The sequence below is a fragment of the Phaethon aethereus genome, assembly GCF_964289735.1.
Source record: "Phaethon aethereus genome assembly, chromosome: 8".
Taxonomy (NCBI): Eukaryota; Metazoa; Chordata; class Aves; order Phaethontiformes; family Phaethontidae; genus Phaethon; species Phaethon aethereus.
Genome location: NC_138584.1, coordinates 12,153,263 through 12,172,343, shown reverse-complemented (window position 1 = coordinate 12,172,343; position 19,081 = coordinate 12,153,263). Strand labels below are relative to the sequence as shown.

At 35.3% G+C, this 19,081-nt stretch overlaps 1 protein-coding gene across 1 annotated transcript in view; it reads right to left on the bottom strand.

The window, feature by feature from the left end:
* VAV3 (vav guanine nucleotide exchange factor 3) overlaps window positions 1–19,081 on the bottom strand; it is a gene marked incomplete at both ends in the record, with an annotated part of 168,268 nt that overhangs the window by 18,937 nt on the left and 130,250 nt on the right. Inside the window, 3 exons of the mRNA XM_082003020.1 lie at window positions 1,473–1,507; window positions 6,112–6,177; window positions 12,253–12,389. Coding sequence (XP_081859146.1) covers window positions 1,473–1,507; window positions 6,112–6,177; window positions 12,253–12,389 — 238 coding nt within the window. The remainder of the gene's footprint in view (window positions 1–1,472; window positions 1,508–6,111; window positions 6,178–12,252; window positions 12,390–19,081) is intronic.

Genomic DNA, 19,081 nt, shown 5'->3' with positions numbered 1-19,081 from the left:
AAAAAAAGACCTATGCAAAAATTTGATACTTATACAAATACAATATTTTATTTGGTTTCATAATTATTCATAACCTCTAAAGGCTGAAGTGTAATGGGTAGACTAAACATCCAGAAGAAAAAAAGAAAAAAATGCAGCCTAGTATGTCCAAATTGGAAAGAGCTGATGCTAAGAATTGAAAGATAAGACAAGTCAGTCACTGATTCTGCAGCCTGACTGCATAAGCACATTTGTGCCCTTGCTCTGCCTTGCTGGTTTGGGCAAGACTTCATGAGAGGCTGTTAGCAGGCATTTATTTGCAATACTAGAGGTTAGACTGTTAATTGAGTAAAGTGACCTACCTTCCAGGGAAATTATGCTTATTTTACCATTTTAGAAAGTAGTCTAAAGGTAGTCAACATCACAGACCACTACTATGTAAAATTTCATACTAATACATCACTACCAATTAGAATGGAGTTTTGAATAAAAAAATAGTTACTTCATGAAACACACTGGGGAACATGCATGTTCAAATTTATCACAAAATATATGACTTCTTACAGCAAGTTTTAGCATAAAGTCATTTTTCAGTTAAGTATTACAAATTCTTAGAAGATAAAGACAGATCCCAATTATATGCTTTCTTCTAACAAAATTATAAATAGAGCAAATGTTAGAATTTAATTTAAAATACCAATTTTAAATATTAAATATTCTATATGCCTTGTTATTAAAAAAAAAATCAATATTTGTTTAGATCTGATTCCAATTTCACTTGTGGCAAACTAGAGGAAATCAGAACTCATGTCTAAATGGCAAAGCATAAAGTCAGTGAAAGAACACAAATTATGCTCCTTCTGTTCTCTCAGAATCATCATGTTTTTTCGAGAAGCGAGCTGAATCCAGTAAAGAGTTCACACACACATTTCAGGACATGGTTTAGTGGGCACAGTGGTGTTGGATTGATGGTTGGACTTGATGATCTTAAAGGTCTTTTCCAACCTTAATGATTCTGTGATTAAGCCCCAGACCAGCAGCATTCCAATTTTGATACACTGTCCTTTTATGTCTCTACAGTGGTTTCTGTTTGTTGGTTTGGTTTGTTGGGGTTTTTTTTTTAAAGGAAATGCAGAATTATTCATGAGACAAGATGTATTTAACATTATTCCTTCTCTTTACTCATTTAACATGTAAGGTGTACTTGCACACCTTCATATTATATTCTTCTCTTATTATTCTATTTCAGACCTCTGAGACTAAGGCTGCACAGCTACAGCCTTGTAAACAAAATGTCAAAATCATAAAGCACTTTATTACATCAGAAATGCTTTCAGGCAATGCATGGTGTTGCTTTCCCAAACCATTACACAATGCCTTCTTCAGAAGCCTAGAAAGGTTAAACCAATATAAATTAAATTGTAATAAACACAGTTGTCTTTCTATAACTGCTTCTTTCAAAGAGATTTTTGTAAGACTAGAGAGGGACTCACCACAGGTGTGAAGAGTAGTCTACTGGTTTAGGAACCTAAGACATGAAAAGATACAAGAGAATGAGGATCTAGATTTTTTTCCTAATAAACACAAATTACATAGTGTTGATCTAATTGTCAATATCCAGATGAAACAAGTTAAAAGAAACAGGTGATCTAATTAGCCCACACATCTATTTTCTTTTGAAGGAAGTTACAACAAAGGACCATACCATTATGAAAGTAGTACCGAATATTTTAACTCTTTGCTGCTGTGACAGGGGTTTTTTTCTTAATAAAACTGTTAGAATGTTTTCAGGATTGTATGGCTTAGAAAGACTGTCTGCTAGGAAATAGAGTACATAATCTTCCGAGAGAGTTGCAGATAATCCATAAATTGTACTGCATAACATCATTCATACCTTTGTATTTGACTTGGTTAACCCTTATACTGGATTTTTATAAGCATAGAATTTGATTCTCAAATTCAATTTAAAAAAATCAAGCAAACTACAATCAGTTTGCAAAATGGATGTTATTCATATACATAAACATATGCATAGGTAATGTTTATACCTTCACAAGATGCAGCGTATAGCAATCCCGATTTCATCTTGACAATGTCCCATTGGCGCATGATACTTCAGTATTACCCTACTCTTGTACTCACTACTTCTTGTGTGAAACTTGCAAAGTGCTGAAAAATTGACTTTTGTGGAAGCTTAGTATACATCCTGCAGACTTAATAACCTACTGTCATATATTCTTAGATAAGCAAATTATTTCTTTTTTTTTCTTCCAGTAAAACAAAGAATGTTTTATTATTTTCTGGAATCTAACAGGGAAAAATTACAGTAACATTCTTCTCACACTTTTTTTATGTATGATATATGGAATATCTTCAACAGAGACTTCCAAACGCAGATCAATTTAGGAAATATTATTATACAGGCCTACAAACTTAAATTAATTGAAATTGAAATCAATTACAACTCCCATTAATTTGACCTCAGGTATCAACAGAGGTCTCTATCAAGTCTCTAGACCTGGCCTTGAAACAAACTCCAGTGATGGGACAACAACAACAAACCACAGATAAATAAATAAATAAATATTTTTAAAAAAGAAACAACAAACAAAACAAACAAACCAACACAACACCAAATACAACTACCACAAAAACCCCACCTCCCCGCATATTTAATCAGAGTATTGCGCAGCTAAAGTTGCAAGAGTCAAGTAATGCAAAATTTTTGTGTTAACCTGTCCAAAATGCTATGGTATATTCTAGCAGTATTGCTGAGGTAGTAACAGGCAGCTTTTGAATGGAAAAGACTAGAACAGGAAGCTACAAAGCAATTATTGAACCAGGATATTGTAAACCAGAGGCAGCAGATGGCTTGAGTTGAGGGAATGTACCGAGGAATACGATATTTACAACCATTTGTGTTGGTAACATACTATCTTGCAACCTCCTCAAAAAAAGCACAATAAGTGGAATGCAAAAGTACTAAATTATTGAAACATGTAAGAATTGTTATCATTTCACCATTTTAAGGCTCTCACCTTCATGCTAAGAAGCCTCAATACTAGAGTTACATAATGAACTTACTCCAAACGCTTAACTGAAAACACTGGCTAAGTATATTCTTAGTTAACTCCAGAACATTTTCTTATTGACAAAGTTTTCAAAAAAGATTAGGAATTAAGTTAGTATGTCTCCTAACTTCTCTTTCTCCACAGAAGTAAATGTTCAGGTTTTTGTGAAAGGAAAGGGTTTTGGCTAACTTTAAATTTACCTAAGATGCAACTTCCATCCCTGCACTGTTAAGATTCATTTCCATGAACCAAAATTTGCAGAGTTCACAAAGCTCTGCTTACTGTCTTTGACATAATGGTCACTCAAACTAAATACATAACCGCTTACTCCAATGCCTCTCAACACAAGGTTTTTATGATAAAATTCTGAATCTTACAGGACAGCCCAAAACTTACATTTTTTTTCTGATTAACAAAGCAGAAACTAGTGTGGAACACATTAAAGTTCTCTGTGATAAAACCAGGGTCACATGTTCAGCTTGCAAAACATTAAATCTATCCAGGTGTTAAAACAATCATTAAGTTAGTCTAGTTCTGGAGAGACAAAAAGGAAACATGCATTACTCCCAAAAAGTGTAGACAAAGGGCTCTCAAACAGCAGGATTTGTAGTGCTGGTGGTATCCAAACCCCTTTCAAGTGTGGGGGGCCTAGCACAGCCAGGTGCTACCACTGGCAGCAGCAGCGGCACTTCGTATCCCTACAGCTACTGATGGTGTTACTCAGGCACTTCTGCCTCTAATGGTGAGACTTGCAAAAAAGTTAATAGATTATAAATATGCTGACAAAGAATTCCTACAATAAATGTTTTAGTGAAGCAACCAAATGAGACATTTCAAGGCCAGCTAGGCACTTACAGAGTCTTTACATGCTGCAAGACATTGCAGTTATGCGTTTCATCTACAGAAGAATCGCACCTTTAATGATTCTTTGATTGTACTCCCCACAGGACTAATTAAATAACATGCATTCTATCAGCTGCAGGAGAAGAAAGATTAGTTTAAAAAGAAAATTCTTAATTTGTCAAGTAGTTCTACTATGTTGGACAGGATACAAAAATTCAAAGATGGTTTAAGTCCATCCTCCAGAGCAGTTAAACAATAGATGAGTAGTCCTTTTCATTATTTTTGAATGGACAGATAGATACACATATTTATATATAAATATAAAACAAGTGTTGTTCATTGTCATGAAACAGAGTAAAATCAAATGCTATTCCAGAAGCTCTTGGCTCATACTGTGCTGTGTCCAGTGTCTCTACAAAAATGAGAAAACTGGAAGAAAGCTAAGGAAAACCAGGTATTACTCATATGGTGCAGAAAATGTCTGCTAACATATATTACTTATTGCAAAGAAAAAAAAATGTTTATAGGTACATCTGTAAAAAGTGTGGAATACAGATATTCTGGAGCTCAGCAATTTTTCATTCAATATTCATTCCTAAAGTCTTTTGATGTATGTATTTTATGCTGTTTCTGGGCATTTTTATATCAGCTGGTTGTAAAGACTATTAGACTTAATAACAGTAAAAGTTATAGCATGTTTAAAACCTGATTGATGTTTCTGTAACCTTAACTGCATCATTTATCATAGTAAGATGTTTCTATTTCATCCTTCCATGTTAATGGGGATGAAGTATCAATTTATCTTTTTGTTCTTATCATGACACCAGTTGGTAACTTTTCATGAATAATATTTATTCATGCTGTAAAACTGTATTATTTTCAATACTCCTGTAAATAGTATATTTTAAATTTAGCAGAAAGCTTTATCACTAGAAAGCAATCTTCACAATACCCCAGCAGCGTTTTTCCTAACTTTGGATATCCCACTTCCTTCTGCTTTAAAGTATACTGGCAGTTCCTAAAATGTTGCCACAGTTGCTGTCAATGATAGAGTACAATGACTGACTGGGTGGCTCCCAGAACCTAAGGCCAATACATAGCAGGTACTGCCTCTGCCCAGGTCGGTGACACCATGGCACAGGAAATCCAGAACTTCTACAATAAGCAAGGGGTGGAGGGAAGAAAGTTAACTTCACGTAACATTTTCATCTTTATTCCAGATCTATTCTCTTGCACAATCTAACACACCTTGTATTCTGTGCATCCCTCTTCAAACAAAATTCTGAAAATACAGGGTACTAAGGATGTCCTAAGGTATACTAATGAATTTATATTCTTTAGGAGCACATGTAAATTTTTTTAGAAAATAAGGCGCAATATAAGCCCTAAAGGCATATCAAAATGCAGCCACTAACAGCTGATTCCACCTACTTATAAACCATTTAAGTGGTATATCTTGATTGCTGTAATGAAAGCAATTCTATTAATAAAGTCAAACTGTTGTGAATCAACTTAAAAGAAGCTGTCTTAAAGCAAAGTAAGGAATATCATTCATCACTGGTTTTATGGGTTTACATCAATTAATCTCAAAGGGACACATAGTAATCTGGTGTACAATGTTACAGAGGGCAGAGAATGAAGGAACAAGCATACAGTATATTAATACATCATCACATCTGTATACAAAACTCTTGAGTACATATTATAAAACAAATTTTCTTATTGTTGTCTTGAACTTTTCTACATTGAGAACACCCTTGTGTGAAATAAAGGCAGGGAAGAACCTACAAAGAGCAGAAAATTTATCGAGTAGTCTGAATTCAAAGTTTTCTATTAGTTTTACTCTGGTGTAATCCCTCTCTCTAACCCAAAGTGACTGGTGAATAGATTAGAACCACAGCATTCTTACCTGACTGCTGGGGAAGGAAGAAAGTACACTTTCACATAAAGTGTGTTTGTTCTATATTCTGGAAACTATTTAGACAGTTCAATTTATTAATATTCCCAGAAGTTAAATCTGCTTCTCAAACATGTTTTCTTGACATGCCCTATCTACATACGACAACAAGAACTATTAGAATGCTATATTGAACATACCAGGAAAACACAAAGGAACTAGAAACAGTATTTTTTTCATAAGGTAAGATTAATAAAGTGATGGCATCAACCAGGCAGTTTTTCTGTAAGATGACAAACAGAATGAAACAATTGTACTTACACATGGGCTAGGCTTTACTGCATCACTTGGGAAGAATCCAAGTTCTCCTGTTGTTAGATTTCTGCCCTAGAAAAAAAACCCAAAATTTTCCATTTTTGAGACATAATGGTGATTAATAGTAAATAATAATACATGCACAGGGATTTAGTACCATAAGAGTATATCAAAGAGTCTTTAAAATAAAATGCTGTTCTAATGAAGAGTTACTCAACAGTTGTGTGGGGTTTTTTGTTGGTTTTTTCCTTAAAATTTACGGAATTAAGTAATAATTATAGCTGATACACCTGAACAGATTTTTAAAAGAACATAAATGCCTAACCTCCATTAAATTTAATATACTGACTGTAAACATAACATACTATCAGCACCTGGCAATGAGGTAAGAGTGAGTACTTTACAAGCACTGTAATCTTGAAAATTATATTTATTTTTTTCTGACATACCTGCAACAAAATTTACAAGGGGAAAAAATGCTTCAGAAACAGACATGGAATTTTTGGGGAGTTTTAGTTCATTTTGTTTCTGTAACACTAAATGTGTAATTGTTCTGTAACATCTCCACACAAAACAGAATTCAGCACTTTCAAACAGGATGGAGCTGAATGTAAAAGCAAAAATTAACAACGGTTTATGAAAAAATTAAAGCATTCTTTGATTGTGATATCCTAAGCACAATAAATGAGTTCGTCATTTTCCTAGGGAGATCATTATGCAATTTATCAAACACAGATCATAACCCCAGTGACTGCCATCTTTACCAAATATACAGAGAAGTGCACAGGCGGCAGAGGAGAAAGAAAAGCAATTAAGCTGTTTTTAAGTTATAATATGCTGAATAGCGATGATATTAAACAAAGAACTCTGTGCAAACAACTGACAGTCTCACAGATCTGAATCTGTGTTCAGCTTGCCCTCTTTCCCCCTGTCTGCTTGAATACAGGTTATCCTTTGTACCCATATATTTTATTTACTTCCAAAACATGAAACCCTCTGAAGTACAGACTTAACTTATCAGTAGAGCTCTGACACAGTCGCCCATCTAAGTGATACTTACTTACACTATTAATCTTATCTGAATAGCAAGTGATATCACAGTCAATAAGACCAGCTACTGAATAAAATATATTAATGAGAAAAAGCATTTGGAGGAGCACAATTGAACATTAGTTTTGTATGTGCCCACACGCCATTGCTATTTATGAGAAGTATTTATATAAAGCAAAAGAAGCTGCACAAGATGACACATCATGCAACATATGTCCACAAAAACTAGAAAGCACCCAAGGATTAAAATTTGATGAGCTCAGGGACAGACCCCTATGTTACCTTTCGAAAGTGAAAAAAGGGACATAATTTCAAATGTTCAATAGTGTTTCATAATGTTTATAGTGCTTCACCCTGCAAGTCAGAAATACAGTCTGGATACCTACAGGATTAAGTCTATTGTTTTTCCAGAAATGTATCTGCACCCCCCCGAAATCTAGAATGAAAGCCAGCTTTCATTTGCAGGCATTTAAATATTTCAATATGCACTGAATTATACCAAACTGAGCTGTTCTATGACCTCAAGTAAAAATAAATTAAAAAAAAAAAAGCCACATTACCTCCACTGAAGAAACTGTAGCATGTACGGAAAGACCAGACCATGGAAAAATATGATGTATACCAGCATTACATTACCTAGCTTAGATACCGCTAGCAGTACACAGTGATATGAATCGCAACTTAAAATCTCAGCAGAGCAGCAAAGATCATGAGGATTAGCTGTGGTCCACACTAGCTAAATCCTTATCACAATGCAGACATTACAACATATACACGTGTAGAATGAAGAAACTGAACTGCAGGCCATAGACTGTATTGTAACATAAATGTGCACTTTAAGTATTCTGTAGGTAACAAGTCAATGGCACTTGCAGCAAAAAATAAATCATTTGGAGGACACTGAACATTCATTGAAATGAAGTGGTGAGAAACTACATCACCAGTGGACAGACTTACATGAGAGGTACAGCATTAAGAAATGCTCTCTGCCCAGGCAACAATCCTACAATTTTCTTAAAAGTCACCACTTGTTGGAAGATGCTGTTTGTGCACCTGTGGGACACAGATGCGTCACTTTGTTGGGCTGAGAGGCTACAAGCAAAGTATGTGTTCTATGAACAGTACACCAAGACCAAAGTGAAAGCAGCAGTAGAGAAATCACATGGACAGACTCTCATCACACAAAATGGCCCCAAGTACTGTGACCAGCACAAAACTTTGCCTTTGCTTTTTGAGCAATACCATGAATGTAACAAGCACTGAGACAACCAAAGCTTGTCTTCTGAAGACAAGCTTCACACGCGATAACTCCAGCTGCCTTTGTAGTTAAAAAAAGCAAATCCTTAAACAGAACTGAGTTTGATTTACTACACGTTGCTGAAGAAAACAACTCACTTTTAAATGCTCTGTCAATAATGAGCTCATTTGAATAACTTTATAATGTCCTTAGGAGACTGGGTTATTTTGTTTACTTTAGAAATCCTAGCTAAATCCATCAAGACTTGGTACTGCCCATACACAAAACCATGACCTGTTCTCAGATGATGATTTCAAAATTTAAGATCTATCCATCAACTCATTAATAACAGCAAAATTATTACGCCACCATACTTCACTTCTACTAATCATTTCTTTCTATTTTATGTTTCCTGCTTGCTAATTGCTTATTGTTTGATGAGTAAGCATTTCCCTTGAACACTGACCTATAATGGCGTATGGTCATTGTAAAAGCAGAAGCAAAGGACTGGACAGAACTAGTTTTAAGATGTATATACTATTACAGTGTATTTCTAAATTACTATAATATATATTAAAATATTTATTACATGTATGTGTATGTGTGCATACATATTCATATATATATGTATAAGGGCCAATGAAGCCCTTCAGTCCATTTCTGTCAATGATGGTCTCAGCAAGACTAGAGGTTGACTCAAAACCCTTGTACCTGTTTTAAGGAGTGAGACTTTCTGAAGCCATTTGACACATTTGCTCTAAATTTCCAGACCACTCCCTGTTACTTAGCTATGAAATAACCATTAACTTAATTGGACATGCAAAGAACTAGAACTCCAGGATAGCTAAAATTTATAAATTATCATGTCCTTCACTCGTTTTAGTTTTGTTTACTGCAGTGTGGTGAAGAGAGGAAGGAGACAGATAAAAAAGTACAAACTGAATTACAAACCAAAAGGAGAAAAAATGGCGCTTTTATAGTGCTGCCTCCCCAATGTTTCCATTTGATGCCGTAAGTGTATTTACAATATACTGAATGCCTTTTGGCTGTTTACAGCAGGACCACTAACTACTGAAGCATTAGAAAGTACATCTGTAATAGCTATTACTTGATATGGGTTTAAGCTGCATCAAAGAAAAGCTGGTTTTGAAAAAGGAAAGAATCAGACTAGGAAATATCTGTATTCTTTTGGCATACTTGAGAAACATGATTGCCTGAGGATGGCAGGTAATTGCAATGCAAACCTGTGAAACTAGAATTACATTATATCTTATGGTAGGCATTGCGGCACCCCTGAAAGCGTACCTTCAGGTTAAACAGATACCAATTTTACTCAAACCAAACTCAGAAGAGGAGAGAAATATGCACATCTATAATAAAGACCTGACTACTTCAAAGCTGCACTACTACAGCTGAAACAACTAAGAGTGCACTGGTTAAGGGGTCTGAAATTTCCATATAAAACACAGAGTCTTCTGCTCTCTCTGCAAGCCCAGCTCCTCTTCCTTTTCTTATTTCGTTCTGCAAGTGATGTCAGCCGGGCACCAGGTAGGCAAGCAGCATGGGTCTTCTAGTCTTGCACCTTGACTGAGCAATGTCAATCCCCCCAATCAGTATCAATCCCCCTATATTACACATTCTCTTTGAAGAAAGCTTAGGTTTTGGATGATACTTGCAAAGAGGCAGAAAGCAAATTCATGGAATTCAGAAGTGTTTATCCCAGCCACTTTATTTTCTTTGTGATTGCGCAGTTTGCCTCTCAGAAAAGCATTTGCTGTTTCATAAAGAAAAAACCCCACACTTCTGTTTTCCAGCCTGCCTAACAGGTAGACCATATGGTCTTGAATTACTACAGAACTTACCACATCAATTGCTATTTGAACATTCAAACATTAACTTAGCAGAATTTTAATGTCTATCAAAATACATTTGATCACACTTAAGCTATAGCTTAAGCATTGCTTAGTAACTTGTGGTGTTTATTTGATGTACTGTAAAGAATGAAAAAATTAGACAAGTATGGGTGGTTTAAGTGTATTACAAGCACTTGAAATGCTAAACTGAGGGACAGTTGACTTAAAAATCCATTCTAACATTAGTCTTGCAGGTCAGCTGTAAATTAGTCTAAAACACCTCTTGAATAAAACTTACAGATTTTAATAAAAATTGTGTTTTGCAGGTTTTTTTTTTCTTAATATGCATTTTAAAATGCAGATGTCATTACAAGACTTACGAAAATCTGTATTAAGCAGTCTATGACAAGACAGCTTGTGAGAAAAAAAAAAATGTCCTGAATGATGCTAATGGAGATGACAATTTCCATTAAGATTCAAATCTATTACTAAAGCTTCTGGGGGAAAAGGCTCATACACTTCCCAGTTTCTGATAGTTAAACACAGAAAGATTTTAGCTAAATTCTTTGGCACAATAGGTACAAATAACATCTAAGACAAACTCCAGTAGATTGAGTTAACGGATATATATGAACATGGCAATAGAATCAGTCCCACAAGGTGCCAATAATTCTGGCTTGTACTAATTGTATTAGTCAGATGATTACCTTCTAGCCAGTCCCAAATCAAGTGTATGCTTAAATGCTTCTCTGGATCAGAACTCAAGACGTTGCAGAACCTAGACCTACATATAAAACTATATAGGCCAAAATCTGCCAACCAACATTTGAAAAAAATTATTTTTAGTGATGTGAAATATCTATGGTCTGCTAAATAACAGGTTTAAGGGGTTTTGGGGGAGGGTTGGTTTGTTTGTTTGTTGGATTTGGTTTTGGTTGGTTGCGGGGGGCAGTTTACAGTTATTTACATACTTTTTAATAGACAAAGCAACTCTATTGTTTATTACTTCCCCCAGTTAAATGTTGTTCAGGGTATTGTGGTGGCATAGGAACTGATTCAGTCCTGAAAAGTTTGAGGAAGACTTAATCCTAACTGAAGCCAGCAAAAAAAAAAAGTATGACCTAACTCATGTGACAGAGTGAGCAATTTTTATAATTTTATTCATTAACTTATTGTAGCCTCAAAGAAAAAAGAAAATTGTGAAGACAAACACAGGAAAAACATTCAAGACAATGACAGTTGCTTCCCAGCTGTTGTTCTATTAATATCCTGAAAGTTCGTCTATTTAGCTCTATTTCCATTTATGCAGTAATATCAGTAGTACACAGGATTCTAGTATGAACTATTAAGAAAATAATCAAGAAAAATGAGACATTCTTTAATGCATTTATCTTTAAAGCAAATGCAAGACAGCATTTTGAACCAGTTTATAGTTTCCAATTAAAAAGAAATTTCAGTAGCAGTAGTAGTGATGTGAATCACGTGATACTGAATTTTGCCACCAACAGAATACACTTTTCCCATGTACATAAAAAAACCCTGTCCTTTACTGACTTGAGAGGTCATCAAGAAGTTTAGGTGTGGTTCTGTTCTGCAGAGCTGTTTCCCTCCCCTATAAATCTAATATTCATAACTGGGTTTTGCCAATAGAGTTTTTGGTTCTACTATGTTAGAGCAGCAGTGACTGAAAATTTACAGGACTTTTATGTGCCAAATGCTCACCTTAACTCTTATAATTTCACTAGAAGGATTGCTACTAATGCCATGGTCTTTCAGATTTATTCAGTAGGACTTTTACTCTAAGGCTGGAAGAATGAAGCTTCACACAATATAGGAACTACTGTCACTTTAAAAGTAATAATAGTTGTATTAGACATTTATTTGGGGTAAAACACAAAGATATTCTTTTGTTGTTCAAAAAGGAAAAAAGTTACAAGAGCAATATATCAATAAGAATTTGATATCCGGGACTAATGGAATATAGCCATTTGCTAAATGATACAATACCTGCCAAAATAAGCTATGTGCATCTCCTTTAATTAGTTCAACAGTGTCCCCAACCTGGATATGCAACGGTGGACCATCTTGTGTCGCTGGCTGTGGTATTCCACTGTAGTTTCGAATGACTTGCATTTTTGGTAAACCTGAACAAATAAAACAAACAAACAAAAAGAAACAAAAAAACCTAAGTCAGCATGTATTTGTCTTTAGTAGTTACCTGACTAAGGCACTAAGGCAATGCCTTAGTACTATACCATGTACAACCTAACGGAAAAGCACAACTTTGAAAAAAGATCTTTGTCCTCCCTTCTTCTTGGGGTAAAGTTTATTTCATGTCTATGGAGGCTCTTTCCTCTACATGTGCATCCCTGGCTCTGCATAAACGTTCAAATACTAAGGCTTTGTAGTTCAAGGCAAAAATTGCGATGAACAATGCATGGAAGACACCAATACGGATAACCTCCTCAGCTTTAGATCAGTACTACCAAAAAGCCTACTGCTGATGTGAACATGTCCAAGAAAGTAAGGACGACAATCTTTTAGGCTTCTCATAAGACTTTTTTGTTGTTTTTTTAAATTTTCAGATTTTGACAGTATTTTTGGATACACGTAGCAAAGCCTGGATGAATTTAAGGTTTCATTTTCAAGACAAGAACTCCAGCTGCACACTAGTCCTTCCATATCAAACCTGGCTGCATCTAGACAGCTGATCTGTAATTTAAGTTGGTTGGTTTTTTTTTTTAAAGGGAGAAATCCACTTCTTGAGACACAAAATGTTTTTGACAAAGATTAGTCTCTCTGCCTGCACAAAGAACTAAATCACATTTATAACTACAGTTCAAGAGCCCTCAATAAGCATGTATCAAACAGGGGCGGGATTTCAGCCAGAAGAAAAAGCTGTGAGTACTGTAACTCAATGTTCTTATAATTATAATGGCATTTAAAAAAAAAAAAAAACAAACCACACCACACAGAGCATTATGGACAGCTAGTGTATTGCACTAAAAGAGCATGCTGCGATATTATAAAAATACTAGAAATCAAGTGAAGTACCACCACTCTATAACAAACATAGTACAGACTTAAAAGCTTTTAGAAAAGCTTTTTTTTTCCCCCCACTCCTTATACTGCCAAGGAAAGCAGAATTTTAAAGGAACAGATATATTTTTAATTACTCTCCCTCTATCTTTAAATAAAACTTTATATAATGATTTCCCTGTTTTTAACTGCACATGGGATGTTTAAAATTGCTATAATTAAGGGGGCATATCCATCTATAACCTTAACCAGAAATTTTTTTGCTAAGTAACATTTTGTAAGAATGTATATTAATAAATACAAATAAGCCTGAAAGCAGGCAAAGTCAAGGTAGCTGGGCTGCCATATTTAACCCATTTCTTGCTAGAAAGTCACGATTAACTTAATTCTAACAGCAAAAGATCAGCAGGCCTACAAGAGACCTATTTCTGTTGCAAGATCACTACTGTAATTTAGGTGGCAAGAAACACAAATATCCATGATCTCCTCTAAATTGTATGAAACATGAAAGAGATCACCTTCAATAAGTACTAATCTCTGTGTTTAAGAATAAAAACTAATCCAAAGTGCTGACGAAACGCTAAGCAAAGTAATACCAGCTCTTACATTACTCAACCCAAATGACACCATAACTTTTGCTATTTCTTCAAGTTATCTGGCATACTTAAAATGAGCACCTAATTATTAGTAAGCCATTATTCCACTTAGGTAAATACTATACTTTTTTCCTCAGTTGAAGGCTGTTATTCTTTCAAATACTAATTCAGCATCAACAAATGTTGCATCTATTGCATGACAGATAGAAGCAATGCTGCATACAAGTGTCTACTCGAAGTTGACAACTTGGTCCTAATTCAAGGAAAGTCCCTCATCACAATATACATGATAGCTCTGCATATGTGTAAACAAAGTGTAAGCACACACTCAGCTCAGAGACATCCTTGGAAGTCAAATAAATGCACAAAAAAATCTTTGATGTTATGAAACGCTATATTGGGTGATTTATTTTATCACGTTTAGTGTGCAGTTACAATACACTTAAAAGTACCACCTTTGCATTGATCTCATCAGAAGATGAAGAAATACTCTCATGCACTTTTCAGTATAAATCCTGCATTGTTTTTTTAAAGATACTACACTGCTGAAATAATTAATTATAAACACATGTAGAATGTCTTCTTTTTCTAATTCACTAATTATGATTATTGGCATCTCTGAAAACCAGGCCAAGAGAACGTGGGAAAAAAAATTGTGCTGTGTCAACTAGCAGAATTATTCAAAACGTGAAAGAATTAATCATGTTAAAACATATCATGCCTAGAATACTTGTGTATAATTCAATATGCTTAATTCTGTAAAATCCTACAGCAATTTTGATTATAAAATTCCCTTGGCAGATAAGATGTTGGAAGATTTGATCTAACACCTCTTGACATCACCAGAAATAATCCTATTCATTTAAATAGGCTTTCGGATTAGAGTCTTAGTCTTAACAGAGTTCATTATCTTGCTTCAGATCCCTTCTTAAAACTTCTTTGCCATAATGCCTACAGAAACTGTGACAACTACAGCGTTGATGTGCTACAGCTGCTCTCTACTATGGTGACCGATAAATCTTATTCTTCTACTGTAATTTTACTACCTACTTTCATTCCATTGTTGTCTTTGGTCTACTTAGGAGTTCTTTGTGCTTGGCATTGTCTTTGCTATGAATGCACACTGCCTAGCGCGATGTATACGCACTGTCACCAGACCTACATAAGCCAGCATCTGGAGTAACAGGGATACATGGCTAGGATTCCCATACATTGCAATAATACATAAGAACATTGTGATTTCATTAATTACTGTATTACTTTCATATACCCACTTTAGTAATGATAGTGTGCTATCTTCAGGACCACTGATCAGAGATGCATGTATAAACAAGGGAAAATATTTTCCAGTGCCAATTATTTAAGCACGCATTAGATTTGACTCAGATTCTGAAAAGTACTTTGTACCTCAAAGTACAACAACTGAAAGTAAATTCACTCTCCAACAACAGGATTGTCTGAGTCACAGAGAACGTATTCATTTCAATATCAGCAATACCAGACATGCACAGACAGCCTATATGATCAAGGCTATAAAAACAGCGAATGTGCAACTAATGTGTTTACTCATTGCATGAAAATATCATCAAAAGGACCTGTCCCTGTTACATGATTTTAAACTTTTTTTTTTTTAATCAGTTTTTCCAGGAACGAAAGACTAAATGAAATATTTGAACCAATCAATCGGAAAGAAGCACACACTATATTGAAATAGCTCTTTTTCTATGAATAAATGTTCTTCTCACAGAACTTCCCTTATATCACCATTAAGCCCAGAGAAATAAATGGGATACAGAAAAGTTAATAAATTGCTGTTAAGAGTCAAAGAGCTCCAAACAGAATACTCAACTTTCTTTTCACCGTATAATTACAGGTTTGATAATGAGTAACTCAGAAAAAGTTTAGCAGATTAACACTGAGATGGTGTACATTTAATTGGACAGAATCTGGTCAGCCCTTCACCTCCTAACCTATACATAGCACACTGGGGTGTGATGGATCCCGTCCTATCCATCGTCAACACAAAAAACAGCTTATACAATCGTTCAGCTGTTTAGCAAGCTTATCCTAAAACTAATTTCTTCGTTCCTACTGTTCATTTTGGAACTTCTTCTGAGCATTTAGAATCTTCTACTTCCCAGTGTAAATTAGTTCATGGCCAACATATACCCATCTGGAGGCAGTCTGAATAGTTCCTTTCCTTGTCTGCATTTACTTTCATGATACAGATTATTAGAGAGCAATCATACCCCTTTTAACCTTCATTTTGCTAGGCTAAATGAGCCGAGTTCTTTCAGCCTTTTCTCATAACAGACCAATTCCTCTGAGGCAGTACATCAACTGCTTTACTGAAGTTCAGACAGACAAGATCTAGAATGTTTTCCTTGTCTATCTCAGAATTCCATTCTTAACTGGCACATGGATTCATCACAAATATACTCATTACGAATCCTGCGTACTTGCTGTAATATAACAATGCAGACAAGAAAAAGCAGTATGTTACAGAAACCTGCAGTGTTTTAAGTGTAATTATGGATTATTTGTGATAGAAAACATATAGAAACATTATGCATTAATGACTAAAATGTGAAATATGATAAGCATTAGAGACATTGCCATTGCAATATAAATGGCTGCAGTACCTAGAGTATCCAACAACTGCAGAAAACCTCTGGAAACACATCTGGCACAAAAATGTTATTCATGAGTATGTTTAAAAGCAGGTAAAATTCCAACACAAAGGACAAGGTCAGGATTTCAGCTATGCTTTGTTATAATTAATAGCAAAAACCTCTTCCATGAGGTCAGATCTCCACACTACTGAAAGCTTTTGTCAGGAAACTTCCTAATTTAAAGATGCAAAACCAGCCCAGCAGTTTCCAACCTTGAATTCAAAAAGCAAACTGACCCAGTTATTCCACCAATAAACAGCTGAAATTTACTTCACTTGAAAACCAGGAAAACCCCCAGATTCCTAGAAAAGTCTTCATAGCCAAGCTCTGGGTCACAGACCTAACACAAATTGATGATCTAAATCATAGCTCATGAGAAAAGCAGAGAGCATGCTAAAGTCAGGGTTTGCAAAGTACCTATTTGGCTACACTATAGAAAAACAAAACCTATCATAAACCATACCACGCATTTCAGTATTTAATCTCACAGTTGTGAGTCAAGGAAGAAGGTTACATTTTACAATTAACATAGCACATAATGTCAGAATACCCATTACATATGAAATGTGAACATATAAAACTACTTGTATTTCTTACAGCTGCTCTGCATTTATGAACAGCACTGAATGACCCTCACAGTTTCATGCAGACATTCAAAAACGTTTTGGGGGTTTTTTGCTAAAAATATGCATAATGCATGCCCTATGATGACCTCTATCTGTCAAAATTGATTCCAGCATCTGTTATTTCGAAGCAACGCAGTACGTGGTTTACACTCTGGGCAGGGATCACTTTAACATACAGAATAATGACAGATTATAGGAAACTAACGTTCAAAGATGAATTTGTGGGTATACTATATACTACTAGCACAAAGACGTAAAACAGCTTTGTCTGCATTGAACATCCATTCATAGTTAATGTAAGTCTTGAAGGAAGACTTTCTTTTTCTCTAGGGAAAATACAGCCTATTCACCAAATGTTTATAACCTGATCCAAAAACCACTAGTGTCATGGAAGAAAGCCTCCTGACTTCATGAAGCTTTGAATCTGAAACAGAATTTTAGACTATCTGACAATGCCACAACGCAATGTTTCCAGAACCTTAACGCAATGACATTTGCCTTTTCTATAGGAAATGACATGAAGTCTCACTAATTCTGTCCTTTCTGTCACCAAAAGAGTGTTTTAGGTGTCTGTTTAGACACTCTGAACTTGCTTTAACCCTTTTTGGTTTACATTTCTGTAGCTACAAAAATAGGGAATGTAGCTCTGCTGAGGAACAGACTAAGATTTAGTGACTGGTAAGCCTTCCATAGCAAAGACCAGAAGAAGTACTCCATCTCAAATCTCAGAGCCATCCCCAGCCACCTTCAGCGTCCAACTAGGAAATGAGGGCAAAGTAACCCATGGCAGTATCTCATTGTCTCATTGGACTAAATGTCTGAACAGTGACCCACAGCGTCATGAATCGTTTTAACAGCACAAACTAAAGACACATAGGCAAAGGAAACTTGGTGTTTAAATGAAAGTGAAGAAAGTCCCTGCTCATTGCAGTGGGGGTTGGGCTAGATGACCTTAAAAGGCCCTTCCAACCTAAAGATTCCATGATCCTATGATTCTGTGAAATCCAGAATTAGTATTTACACCAGGGTAAGTAAAGTTCGATCATCAAGGTTTCAGACCAAGGAGCATAACTGGAGATAATAAAATAACAAGGAGCTACAAAAGAGGAAAACAGATGGGTTGATAAGGACAGCAGTGTGAAGAGCTGGTGGACAGTTATACGCACAATCTGAGCATCCATGACAAAAAAATATTAGCTTTGTCACATTCTTTGGCAACACCTTGGTCCAACACTAATATTATTAAAAGCTAATAAAAGGGAAGTTCTATTCTGAGCAGAGACTATATGAAAACAAAGTCCTTAGGAATTCTCTGTATGTTCTTCAAATTAGCTCTGCTAGCATCAGTGTTTAAAATTCCTGTTCCTAATGATTTTGTTGCAGAATCAACAGCAAACTCGATTCTCCCCTCCTGCATTTATCAAGACAGCTGCTTCTCAATTCCTAATCAGCATCATCTATCTTCACAACGAGTGGAATTCAATAGCTTTGCACAGTTACTGCCAAAGGCAACACTTGTCTAGAAGGACTTCTCAGCTGGTGAGGAGACACAAGAAAAGCAACACTATGTAATCTCTTACAAAAATACACATTTCAGTTTCTGGGGCCGTCTATTAATGACACGAAAGAAAACAGGTTGGGTTCTTTTTACTTTTAGGTCAAGTACTTATGACACAAATTACAGAATTCATGTAAGTGGAACATGCCAGCACAGTCTTTTAAGTGCACTCTTCAGAGTGGCAATGATTTAAATAATTACTATTGGACAAAATGAATACAATGAATACCTACACAGAAATACCTCAAAGAAGATATTTTAATTGCAATTTTAATTCTCCCAGTCTTAAGTCATTATTTTTGTATGTCATCATAATTAAAAGTTCTAATTTTAGGTATTGCTTAT